The sequence below is a fragment of the Oratosquilla oratoria genome, chromosome 11 (assembly GCF_046742065.1).
Source record: "Oratosquilla oratoria isolate Oo_2021 chromosome 11, ASM4674206v1, whole genome shotgun sequence".
Classification (NCBI taxonomy): Eukaryota; Metazoa; Arthropoda; class Malacostraca; order Stomatopoda; family Squillidae; genus Oratosquilla; species Oratosquilla oratoria.
Window position 1 is genome coordinate 15,498,302 of NC_134787.1, and position 13,372 is coordinate 15,511,673.

Genomic DNA, 13,372 nt, shown 5'->3' on the forward strand with positions numbered 1-13,372 from the left:
TGGGGGCTTAATTGAGTTTTATTTATTTATTTATCTTTCCTGGACGCGTGATGGAGATCCGAAAACATTGATTTAGCAATCCTGTGTGTAAATATGATGAAAATAAAATCTGTATGCATCACAATTACCGAGGACAGCTACTAGAGATCTTGATCATCGCAGGCAACTTGGATAGGACACAGTCAATTGGTTATTAGGTCAAGCATTTTTCTGTTTAGTGCGGTTCGTTCCTGGCTGGTAGCTCAGCGTGCATGCAGAGCCGATTATGACGTCATGTCTGGGCACAACACTCCCCTCGGGTTATGATGACTCATAGACGCTGTGGCCGAAGGTAATTTGTTTAATTTGTTTTTCTTCATAAAAAGTAAATATGTAAATGAACAAATTGATCAATGAATAACATTGTACTGTGCCTTTATTTGACCTCCGAGTTTGTTAATTATTTCAGTATTTTACATTTTTTTATTTTCCCATGTCAACATTTTTATTTCCTGTGACGCTAATGCCACACTTGACACTGTTTAGTTCAATTGCAGTAAATTTGGTGGAAATTATGAGGTGACATCTGCAAATTAGCCAGATTAGATTATTATTGTTTTATTATGTAGTTTCATAGCATATATTAATCTTTTGAATCCAACAGGCACTACAATTCCAGTTTTCTATTAGATGGATTACAAGTACATAATTCAATCTTTATGCAGACTTGGTCAAAGAAAATGTCTAGTAATGTTATGTGGTTTATCAACGCAATGGCAGATCAAAAGCAAACATCAATATTCATGATGACTGATTCAGATTTCTCCAGTATGTACGAATTTCAAACACAACCGAAACCAGCTTTACAGATATATAAGGCTAACAGAAAAATTAATTACATTTAAATAATTCATAATTTCTGACGGAAGAATTTATTCGTTTTTCTTTTTGGAAGCTGACCATAAAATAGAACCAACACCTCTCTTGCATTTCAATAGCAACCACACGACGACAAAGACGACGACATGAAGGAGGAAGATTACATCAATGAGGAGGAACTCTGTCCATGACAAATGACGACCTGGACACTCTAGTGAAGGTGCCCCTTGATGGCGAATCACGTACTCTGTCCACCAAACAGCCCGATCAACAGGACTGTCCTTCTTGTCACGGAACACAAGTGATGTCGCAGCCACACGTTGTGAGTACCTGTTCACAAAGTTAGGTTCAAAATCACAGACTGTTGAGGATTAAAACCTATGTGGAGTGGAGATTAAGGATGAACAAAACCGTGAGGACACATGGAAAATAAATTACGGTGGCATGCATGAAGGTGATATATTTGAGCAAATAAATATTTTATCCTAAAGAATGAGATCTGTCAACCGATCCATTGTCCCTGATCCCTCTTGCAGAAGACCTGTAGTCTTCAAGTAACTTATAGCATGAGAAAGTTACTAAAAACCAATTAATTTGTATAATATTAAACCGCCATATATCAATAAGACCTATCATCACAATTTTGGAAATAAAACAAATTATGCATGTCCCTTCTGCCAGTCTGCCTCACACAAGATCAAGCACATATTTGTAAATTATTCAGCACTGTCAGCATAATGACACGACTACAATACAGGGGGTTCCAGAAATATATGTCACAATCTAAGAACTTGTATATCATGAACTACAAATGGTAGCAAGATGAAACTGGTACCATTTAAAACCCAAAATTCCTGTTTTTTCTGTTAATCCCTTTATGGATCGGACATTCCGGAGGAACTGATCGCGTGCTCCTGCAATCCCCATAGGTCTCCTGAAGACTTGAATAACAGAAGCCTTGGCAACCATCAACAATGCTATGCTAGGTCGTATTTGGCAAGAAATGGATTATCGTTTGGATGTGTGCCATGTAACCCAAGGCACACGCATCGAACATCTTTAAAATAATAAAATAATTTCTTACACTTTTGTACTACTAAAAAATTAATTGGATGGGTTCTCTGACTTTTGGGTGGTTTTGCAAAACGCCTCGCGCCCCTGTGTTGACGTGGTGATTTTGTAACGCTTCTCAAGCCAGAGCTAGTAAGCCTTACTTTTGGGTGGTTTTGCAAAACGCCTCGCGCCCCTGTGTTGACGTGGTGATTTTGTAACGCTTCTCAAGCCAGAGCCAGTAAGCCTTTTTCGTTTTAACACACACCCTTTCATTACTTTTCCAAAATGTCTGAGGAAGTTTCTTCTAGGATTTTCTGAGATTTATACTATACGGTGACAGTGACATAGTATATCTATCATAAAGTTTATATCTATAAACGTTGCTACTCGCTCAAGTCCCATGGGACTCCCTGCATGATAATGATAATGAATGGGATTGGGATTGGGAGTGGGATGACGAGACGTGACACAACATGAGCATAATTAAGGAGAATGTTGTAATTGTAAGGGCATCTTAGTACTACTAAAAAATTAATTGGATGGGTTCTCTGACTTTTGGGTGGTTTTGAAAAACGCCTCGCGCCCCTGTTGTTTTGTAACGCTTCTCAAGCCAGAGCCAGTAAGCCTTTTTTGTTTTAACACACACCCTTTCATTACTTTTCCAAAATGTCTGAGGAAATTTCTTCTAGGATGAAACGTTATCGACACTTCTGGAAATGGGTGACGTGCTCAAAAAAGATACAAAAGAAAGACACCAAAAACAACTCCGAGCTTCTTGGACAGCTTCGAGCAGAACACGCTAGAACCTTTCCGGGTCTTTACGGAAAAACCAAAAGCTTTTCTGTGATAGAGTCTTTAAAGGAGTTCCATTTAAAAGTTCTTCAGTTTAATGTCACCATACGTGAAAATGAAGACTTTTCGTATTCAGATGAAATGTTTGACGATTTACAATTGTTTAACGGAGACGTCGAAAACAGTAAATTCGATTTGTTTTTCCAAGCACTATTTTCATAAAACATGGAGGCAGGGGTGATCACAGAAATTACCAAATGCACTACATCGACTCAATTTTTAAGAGTTACAAGCGTCAAGAGAAGAACAAGTACGCTATAAAGAAAGTCAAAGAAGAGGCTGAAAAAAAGAGGCTCAGGGACAGAGGGTATCTCAGGGGTCGTAGGCGCCCACGAGCGAAGCGAGCAGTGCCGCAGGCCAAGCACCCCTGGCGAAGCCAGGGCCGGCGAAGCCGGGTGCTTGTATAAATAAAATTTTTATATCCTCAACAGTTATTAAGATATAAAATCTCATAATGTGACACATACTTATGAAACAACCTGTATATTTGGTCTGGAGGACATTTTGCAAGAAGGTTACATGATGACCTGTAAGCTAAAGTGAATATCATCAAATATATTACATTTAACTTCCAATATAGCTAATATGTAAAGGTAACTACTAGTATGCACACACACACACACACACATATATATATATATATATATATATATATATATATATATATATATATATATATATATATATATATATATATATATATGTATATATATATATATATATATGTGTGTGTGTGTGTATATATATATTATACATATATATACATATACATATATGCATATATACATACATATTTATATATATATATATATATATATATATATATATATATATATACATCTAATTCTAGTCTCCAGACTGCTTACAGGTTAAGGTCCAGGCAGGTACAAGTCCCACAAAAAAAAAAGAGAGAGAAAAAAGTCTAAAGTTAAATTATTCTAAGTCCAAAACAACAGTCACAAAACTGTCAGAACAAAAACTCACAAACCTTTTATCTTCAATGATTTCTTTAAGTTTGCTGACAAAAACATCCACAGTGAAGTCTTCCCACCGCAGGCATAAACCATACCCCTTAGCACTGATCATGTCACAATTCCGTGGCTGGTCTCCAAAGATTGGTAGCGCCAGAAGGGGTGTGCCATGATAGATGCCCTCTTGGGTGCTCATCATACCCCCATGGGTAATAAACACTTTCACTTTTTCCTGAGCTGATAATCACCAAAAGAATAAAGAACACAATAGATAGAGTCTACAATGATTTGGTCTTCATTGGTAAAAGAAATCCAGTAAATTATGCAATATAACTATAATAAATAAATCAGCCATGTAATAGCTAAGATGATATTCAAATGTCCTTACTACTCATGAAAAGGTTATCAGAACAGGTTTAATAATGACTACACTGAGGTTTCACATGGCTGAATAAAACTGCTCAATGTTGCCTCAAATTTCCCTGACTGAAAACCCATAACCTCACAGCAGATGGCAATGGTCTTTTGGCCCTCCCACAGATCCCTCTGGGAATAGAATTTAGAATTAATTCTGCACCATGATAGTAGGAGACTGTTTCTGTGTTACTAGATTATAATAGTAAGAGGAAGAGAGTGGGTGCCGGTTGTGTGCTCTCCCATTAGGAAAAGGTAGAAGAAATACATTCAAAGTTGATAGAGATCTTGGGTTCAGTCAGATGGATTTTGAAAATGAGTGACAAGGAGATGATCCTCTCTGATATCCATCTCACAGAACACTAGGTAGGTACCCATCATTGGTCCCTTGTATAGAAATAATTAGAATAATATACATATGACTAGAATTACAGTAAAGTTATGACCATGGTGTGGACTATGGAACAATGATGGGTACCTGCATGAAGTGGTCCTACAAGTTGGATGGCATAAAGTCCTCTCTCTTCTGCCCATCTTCAAAACCCATAGACTTCCTCACTTCCACTTGGAAGAACAGCCCCAAAGGGCTGACAAAGGTCTCTGTCAACTTTCTATTTCCTCCACACAAAAAACCAAACAATTAATGACTGCTTCTTTTTTACAACTACAACCTGGTGGCAGATAAATAGTTCCACACTTGTACAACACAGACACAAGAGAGGTCCATGGAAGGGCATGGAATGCACCATATCACATAGCTGTCTTTGTATTTGAGTTCCAAGAGAAATTTGACTTCTGAAGCAAACTGTTCTCAAAAAAGTGTTCAAATTACATGTTGTTTGACCTCTGGAGAGATTGAATTCTGAAGTACTACTGTATTATAAAGTTTTGGATACTCTCCCACATCAAAAAGCTATAAGATAGATATCTATCTATATACCAAAGTCTTCTTCCCTCATATAAGGGAGGTAGCCAAGTCAGAGGCATGCACTCACTCCCACCCAATCCACTTCCATCCACCACCTTTGTTTCCATCTCATCTTAGCTCATAAATGAAGGGTCATCCCTGTTTCCTGCCTACTGCCAGGGTCAGAAGCAATGCAGCAAGACACAGCACATTCATAGCAGGAGTGGTTCACTTAAATAGTGACAACCACCCTCTCCATCCCCTAATGTGGAAATTTGAGAAGACTGGGAGAAATCCCTTCAGGCTGCGTCCATCAATATATCAACTATACACAACCATTCTCCACTTTCCCTATCCCCTCACTTCTCCCTTTCTTGCTTGACAGAGAAAATAGAAAAGGGGAGAAAATCCCTTCAGGATGCATCCAAATAATCATTTCTACACAGGCATTCTTCACTCACCCATATCTTTAGCTTTCTCCCTTTCTTACTCAACAGACATTCCCCTGTTGCTCAAGGCCCCTTTCACCCATCCATCCACCTCATCCTCTGTTGTCCCGTCATGTTCACTTTGCCTTCCACACCTCTTGAAAATCTTTATTGACTTATTATTTCCATATGTCCAAACCATCCCAATAATCTTTCATCATTCCAATCTACTAGCTCCCTTTCCACCCCTCCTCTCCTCCTCAAGGTCCCATTCTTAGCTCACTTCTGTTTGTAGTGCATATCAGCAACACAGATTGTTAACTAAAAACTACTGTATCCAGATGTACTGATAATACTAAGCTGTGCATCAAAGCAAATGATTACTCAGATCCTTTGGATATTCATAAAGATTTAGACAAACTATAGTAATGGTTTGAAAAGTGGCTATGAAATCTGACTCAAATGTAAAGCTGTGCACTAAAGTAGAAATATCAAGTGGAGAATGAAAAGGATTTTGGTGTAATTATTAATATGATTCTAGGATTGAAAGCTTAAGCTTTTGACTTATAAATTCCAACTATCATTAACTATACAGATCATAATTCAAATAGATATAGTCCCACACTAACAACACAACACTCTAAAGTTTAAGATGAAAGGGAAATGGGTGATGGATGGGAGGGGACTAGGCAGGGGTGGGTGCATGCCTTGATGGGCTACCTCCCTTATAAGGGAAAGAAGCCTATTGGTATGTAGATAGATAGATCATCAATCATTCAGTGCATCAACAGTGGAAGCGTGCATATGACAGTCTTGAAAATAATTTACAGTACCCAGGATATCTTGCTGTGGAAGCCATTTTCTTAATAAGACGTTCTCAGAGATGCCTGGAAGGGTCTCATTCTCAAACTTCCAGATTACTCGCTGAGGTATTTGAGCAAAAGCAGCCACAAATATGTCGAGGTACTTCTGGGGAATGTTTGAGCCCCTGGCAACAGAGCCAAAGCTGAAGTAGATAACACCCTCATTGCCTGAACCCTCAATCCAAGCTGACAAGTCCTATAAATATAGAAATAAAGGTAAATGTAGAGGTCCATGCTTTTTGCAATGCCTTGTATCTATTATCAATTGATCACATGTTGTTTTACTTTTCTCCAACTGCAAATATTCAACCCTTTTGGCAATCATTGTCAGATCCTCCCATATATTTCTTTGGGAAGAAATGGTAGACATTTTCTTTGTTGTGTAGGTGTGAGGCCGTTATCATATCACTGGCTAAGAGGATGAGAAACAGGTGTCAGATTTTTGTATATGAAAAAACATAAAAATAGCAGAAATTGATGGAGGAATTTTGAGCCAATCTATAGACTTGGTACCTGTTCCTTGGGGTTCAACCTCTATGTGAAGAGTGTTGATAGGTTTTGTAGACAGGCAAACAGGAGATGACCCTTCCTGGCAGGTATCAGCCCTGTGGTACCATCTCATGCTTCTCATATTTGCCATTGGTCATTCATATACCAATGCCTAAAATTAGTAGGTAGGGAGTAGTCACTGGTGGTCAAATTTCCTTGTGTAGAAAAGTGGAGAATATACAGCTGATATTGATAGAAAAAAGTCTTGGCTCCAGGTTTGGAGGTTAAGTGCAAGTCCCTCAGTGCTGATTCTCCAGATGGAGGTGAGGGGGTTAATGAGTTTTAGAAATGGATGGCAAGGAGATGATTCCCCCAGTCATCTGTGCTTGGATAATGAAGCCACAAGGAATAAAAATTATTATGAAAACTCAAATATTAATAAAGAAAATTATATATATATATATATATATATATATATATATATATATATATATATATATATATATATATATATATATATATATATAATGTCATGTTATGGCAAAAAAAAATAACCCATCCTACCTTTGGAAGTGGTTTGGCAGGCCTACATTGAATACCTCCTATCTCTACCTGGGATGGTAAGAGAGGTACTGAAGTATCATATGTGTGGTCAGAATTTAGCAGTGTCAAGCTAACATTCTTCTTTATATCCATGAGACTTGGCAGATCTGGAAATTGCTCAGAAATCTGAGCAACAGGGGAAACAATGAATCTAGTTTTTCTTTGAAATCAACAATCAAAAACACTACCATATAAGCAAGTATCAAAACATTATTATAAACAGAGAGAACCTAATTGTCATCATCTTTTGACGAAATCGCAAGATCTATGCACAGATGTATGCTTGTTAAACTAAACATTTCATAAAATATTAATTGAAGTTTACATCATATCCAGAATATAAACTACGAAAGTGATACAGTACCTCTGCCTGAATCTTTGGAAGCACGTTAATATTGTACATTGTATATTGAATGAAATGGGCAACCAGGTTCCTCAGTCGTTCTACAAAGGTCATTGGGTTTCTGAAGAAGGCCTGATGCGTAAAGGTATATGACGGATTGAGAACATTGCCCAGGAGTCCACTTGTACTACTCTCAAGGCCTGCAGGACTCAGCAAGATGAGAGGCCTCTCATGAGCAAAGGGGAATGCCATCTGCCATAGAAAAGGACTTATGTGTACAGTATTTGGTATTGATGCATCTAGAGAAAGCATATGACAGGTTAGTAAGAAATTTATTATGGGAAGTTTCAAAGAGGTATGGAGTGAGGGTAGACTACAGTGAAGAGCATGTATGAGGGAAGCAACACAAGTCTGGGAGTATGCAGTAAAGTGTTTCAGTGTGGAAATGTATGTATTACAATATACATATGAATGAAATACACATAAATACAGGGATGAAGGTGCTAAACATACAGTTCTTGCATGAACTGGGTTTGGTCTGAATTCAATCATCAATGTATTAAGTACTGTGTGGCTTTTATACTCACTTTCTATAAGGAATGAAAAGAAGGAAAGGAGGAGGAGGAGGAGTAACATTTTGTCAGCAATAACAAATATTTCTATCTTTGGGGACATTATTGATCTGAAGAGATATAGTCATAGAGGAGGCAAAGCTGATATTTACAGAGGATACCAGAATGGAGATATAGTAAGTTAGAGGTGAAAATTGATCTGTATTCTTTTTTGGGTGGCAATTTCTCTTTTACCAGGAGAGAATGCTGCATGACCAGTATATAGGGATGTTATCAAAGTCCCTAGAATATTGACTGCATAAAACTTATGCAGTCAATACCCCATGTGAAATGGGGAGGAGGGAAAAGGAAATAGAGGAAGAGAAAGATAGAGATTGGGGGAAAGGGAGGAGATAGAGAGAGAGAGCATATCCTAGTGCATTAGATGTATATTTTCTTTTTCAAAATAGTGTAAAGTTTGACTTACCTCATTAAAGAGATGATCAATGATTACAACATCAAATTCTTGACGTCTCTTGAAGATTTGAGCAACTTTGGGCACCTTGTAAAGGTCTCTGGCCAGCTTGGGAAAATCCTCATCAAAAAATTTTAATATCACATCCATTGTACCCCATGCTTCACCTAAGTTGAGTTTGGATGGGTCAGCATAGTCTAAGTTGTGCCTGATCTCATGAATGCGTGGATGTCGTGAGTTCATGTCACTATTTTTAATCATGGTCACCTGGAAAAAAAAAATATATATGTCATAGTAATTTGTATTGTATGACAAAGTAAAGAATTATATAATTTGTGAAGGGATTTGAAGTATAATGGGCTAACTTAAAGTGGTTTGGTCATGTTATGAGAAAGGATGAGAGAAGACATTCTGGAATACCCAGAGGAAGAGTATGGGGTAGGTAAAACAAAATGAAGGGGAATGTAGCAAACAAAGCCATGAAAGCTTGTGGTCAGGATGATGAACAAGTGAAAATGTGCATGGAGTTGGAGAAGAACATATAGTCTATAAAAGGGGTACACTAGACATGAACTGGAAGTACCTCTGGCACCTCTGGCAAAGAACAAATGTGCACCCTCCCACCACCACCACAAGACAAAATTAGAATCCTCTATTATTCATTTGTCAACCTACCTCATGTCTGCGGTCAGCCAATGCCTTTGCCAATGGCAAGAAGACATTTTCATGGCTTCTGGAGGATAATGGCAAAAGCATAAGGATCTTGTAGGACTTATCAGGAGGGGGTAGTTCACAGAGACAGATGGAAAACAATCCGTGGAGCAACAGTACTGTCAAGGTTGAAAAGGAGTGCCACATTTTGGCAATATTGGCAGGTTTTGGTCATACACACCTGCAAAATGATAATGATTAAAGTGAAATATTAATTAGTCCTTGGGTACCCTTTCTGGTTCTTATTAAAAACTTAACTGTACTAACCTTAGTATTATATTAAAAAAAGACATCTTTTTATGAGATTATGACTCCAAGACATGAAACAACTTTGCATTTAATTCCTTTTGTGTGGTACAGAACACAAAAACTGTTTCCATTATGATTTACCATGGTCTTGGATCATGTGTTGGACTTATGGTTGACAGCTAATATGCTCCCAGATGAGAGACCAGAGCTCATATATAGCCCAATCTTTGGGTAATGCTGTGACCTTACACACATGCACAAAACTCCTTACCCACTGAAGTTGGAGTGCCGGTTTGTAGTACAGTGATGTTGCATGGTGTGTATGTGTGTGTATTTACCTAATTGTATTTATGTAATTGTAGTATACAGAAATGGAGCCACTCTCATTGGGTCCCGTCATTTTTTGGTATTGAATTTAATTTTCCATTCTTGGCACCATGCAAGAATAGTATCTAGATCTTATTGCAATAATCTACCATCCTCATTTCTCACACTTCTCATGATTTTTGCATCATCTGCAAGCATGTTGGCATAGCTTGTTGTGACTTCCATCATGTCGTCATCAACAAACAAGAAGCATTATTGGTGCAAGCATTGAACCTTGTGGCACTGTTACTCTTCTCCAGCTTGACTTCTTATCCTTTACCACTGTCCTCATGTATCTTTCTTTCAAAAAGTCTTTTTGTGTATTTACCTAGTTGTATTTACCTAGTTGTATTTTACGGGAAGGGGAGCTATGCTCGTGGAGTCCCGTCTTCATATCTCATTTTATCTAAACTATTTTTAAATTCATGTATTGATTTTGCACACACCACTTTCTCATCTAACTTGTTCCAACTGTCTATTGCTCTGTGAGGAAAGCTGTTCTTTTTAAAATCTCTTCTATAGCTGTCTTTTTTTATTTTCTTTCCGTGTCCTCTTGTATTTCTGTCATCCCATTTTATCAGATTCTCTCTATCAGTAATTTCTATGCCTTTCATGATTCTGTAAATAGCTATCAAATCTCCTCTCTCTCTTCTTTGCTCTAGTGTCTGTAGTTTAAGTTTTTGTAGTCTCTCTTCATATGATAGTTTTGAGAGTGTTGGTGCCAGTTTTGTAATTGCTCTTTGTATTCTTTCAAGTTTTTTTATACATTTTTTTGTACTTGGTGACCATATCGTTGCTGCATATTCCAATCTTGGTCTTATCAGGGTGATTAGGATTTTCCTCACCATTTCTTCATCCAGGTATGTAAATGCTACTTTGATTGTTCTTATTAAATTATAAGTTTCTCCAAAAATCTTATTTATATGTTTCTCAGGTGACATATTATTCATAACAATGACTCCCAGGTCCTTCTCATTTTCTACTTTTTTTATTCCTTCTTCTCCCAAATTATATGATCCTGTTATTCTGTTTTTGCTTTTTCCAAATTCCATTATACTACACTTTTTTGTATTGAACTCCATCTCCCACTTCCTACTCCATTCTTGTACTTTATTTAGATCTCTCTGTAGTGATTCACAATCTTCTTCAGTTTTCACTCTTTTCAGTAATTTTGCATCATCTGCAAAGAAGCTCATATAGCTTTCAATTCCTTCATCCATATCATTAATATATATAGCAAACATTATTGGGGCCAGAACTGTTCCCTGCGGGACACCGCTTATTACTTCATTCCATTTTGAGTGCTGATCTCTTATCACTACTCGCATTTTTCTTTCTTGCAAAAAGTCTTCCATCCAATTTAGCAATTTACCTTGTATTCCTCCTTCATATTCTAATTTCTTAAGCAACTTCTTATGTGGTACTTTGTCAAAAGCTTTTTTTAGGTCTAGAAATGCACAATCAGCCCATCCATCTCTTTCTTGTATTATATCTATTAGCCTTGAATAGAAACATATTAAATTGGTGACGCATGATCGTCCTTGTCTGAATCCAAATTGCCTTGGATTTAGTACGTTGTTTTTTTCCAAGTATTTTACCCATCTACTTTTGATAATTCTTTCACATATTTTTGCTATTGTACTTGTTAGAGAGACTGGTCTATAGTTGGTAGGTGTGTGATTCACCATGGTCTTGGATCATGTGTTGGACTCATGATCAACAGCTATTTCCCTCCCAGAAGAGAGTTCAGAGCTCATATATAACTGATGTATGGGTAATGCTGTGACCTTACACACACCCCCAACTCCCTGCCCACGAGAGTTGGAGTAACGACCCATAGCACAGCGATACTGAAATTATTTTACCCCATGGTCTTGGATCAGGGGTAAGAGCTCAGGCTTCATACGTGGCTCCATCTATGGCTAATGCTGTGACTGTACACAAATCCCCAACTCCTTGCTACCAGAGTTGGAGTGCCAGTTTGTGCTACTGTGATGCTTTCAGCCTTGGTTGGAGACTCAAACTCTGAGTGCTGAGTTATAAGTTGAGCACAGTACCACTTAATCAGCAAGTTGTGCATTTGCCTAATTATTATATACAGGAAAAAAACATGCATTGAGTCTTTGTGTTTATGTACACATACACCAAGACACTTTTTCTTCTTCATATGGGGGGTTGGCTAAGTCAAATTTGACATTCATACCATACCCATCCAAAACCCCATTCATTGTCCTTCCCATTTTAACACCTTGTGAACATAGGGTCATCCTTGGTCTCTGCCACACTATTCAAGTGGAAGGCATTGCATCAAAACAGTGTTTCTATAGGAGGGCCTGACAGCCAAAGCCAGTTATCTACTTAAGAAATTTATGGAATAGACAAGATCCATTCAGGCTGAGTAATTTCCTAATTCACTTATAATCACTCTCTATTTGCTTCTATCCTTTGCTTAATTTTATCCTTTTGCAACCAATGCAGTTCATTTTTGGTCTTCCCTTCAAGTTTACTCCATCCACTTCTTCCATCCATTCATTTTGCTGACCCTGGTGTGGCAGCGTCTTCGTCGTGGGACCACCCCCAACCCCAAGAGTTGGAGACCAAAGAGGCACAATATACTCCTGCCACCGGCTCTCACGCAGATGGCGCCGATCCCAGAGAGCAGTTTCGTTTACCCGGGTAGGTACCACAATGCACCTTCACTTTTTTTCAATGAGGGATGATTCACTGGCAAGCATTCCTCTTATTCTACTATTAACCAGAGACGTAGAGAGTAATCATGTTTCCATCACAAAATACACATCTCTAGCATGCTCCAAACACATTACCTCGAGTCGACAGACAAAGGGCCCAGTTCAGTGCAACGCATGCAAAAGCTGGGGGCTCCTCACGTGCACAACACTTGCTGACATAAAATAATACACAGACACCTGGATCTACTCTATTTGCCCCCTATAATTTCACTCCCACCATTCCATCCCCCAGCCTATACCCTTACCCACATCCCCACCCTTGCCACCTTTTCCCCAAACACTCCTCTTCCTCCTTCTGACCCAGATACTAATCCTTCCCAACCAGTACCCCAACACTCTACACAACAACCTACAACACATACAGAACACACATCAACATCTTACAACATAACATTGATGGCATAAAAAATGACCTCGAACACTTCCTCAAACAACACAACATACATCCACATTTCATAATTTCATTACCATCAGACACGACCAGACCGA

The 13,372-nt window shown here is 38.1% G+C and overlaps 1 protein-coding gene across 1 annotated transcript; it reads right to left on the reverse strand.

Annotated features, from left to right (window-relative positions):
• Positions 1-581: 581 nt before the first annotated feature.
• Positions 582-9,691, reverse strand: LOC143029975 (UDP-glycosyltransferase UGT5-like). Its single transcript, XM_076193187.1, has 7 exons — positions 9,483-9,691; positions 8,820-9,074; positions 7,803-8,033; positions 7,400-7,564; positions 6,317-6,542; positions 3,752-3,971; positions 582-1,188 (listed from the first exon to the last, which is right to left on the reverse strand). Exons 1-7 carry the CDS (start codon positions 9,663-9,665, stop codon positions 912-914), a joined length of 1,557 nt encoding a protein of 518 aa, XP_076049302.1. The 5' UTR covers positions 9,666-9,691; the 3' UTR covers positions 582-911.
• Between the last annotated feature and the right edge of the window lie 3,681 nt (positions 9,692-13,372).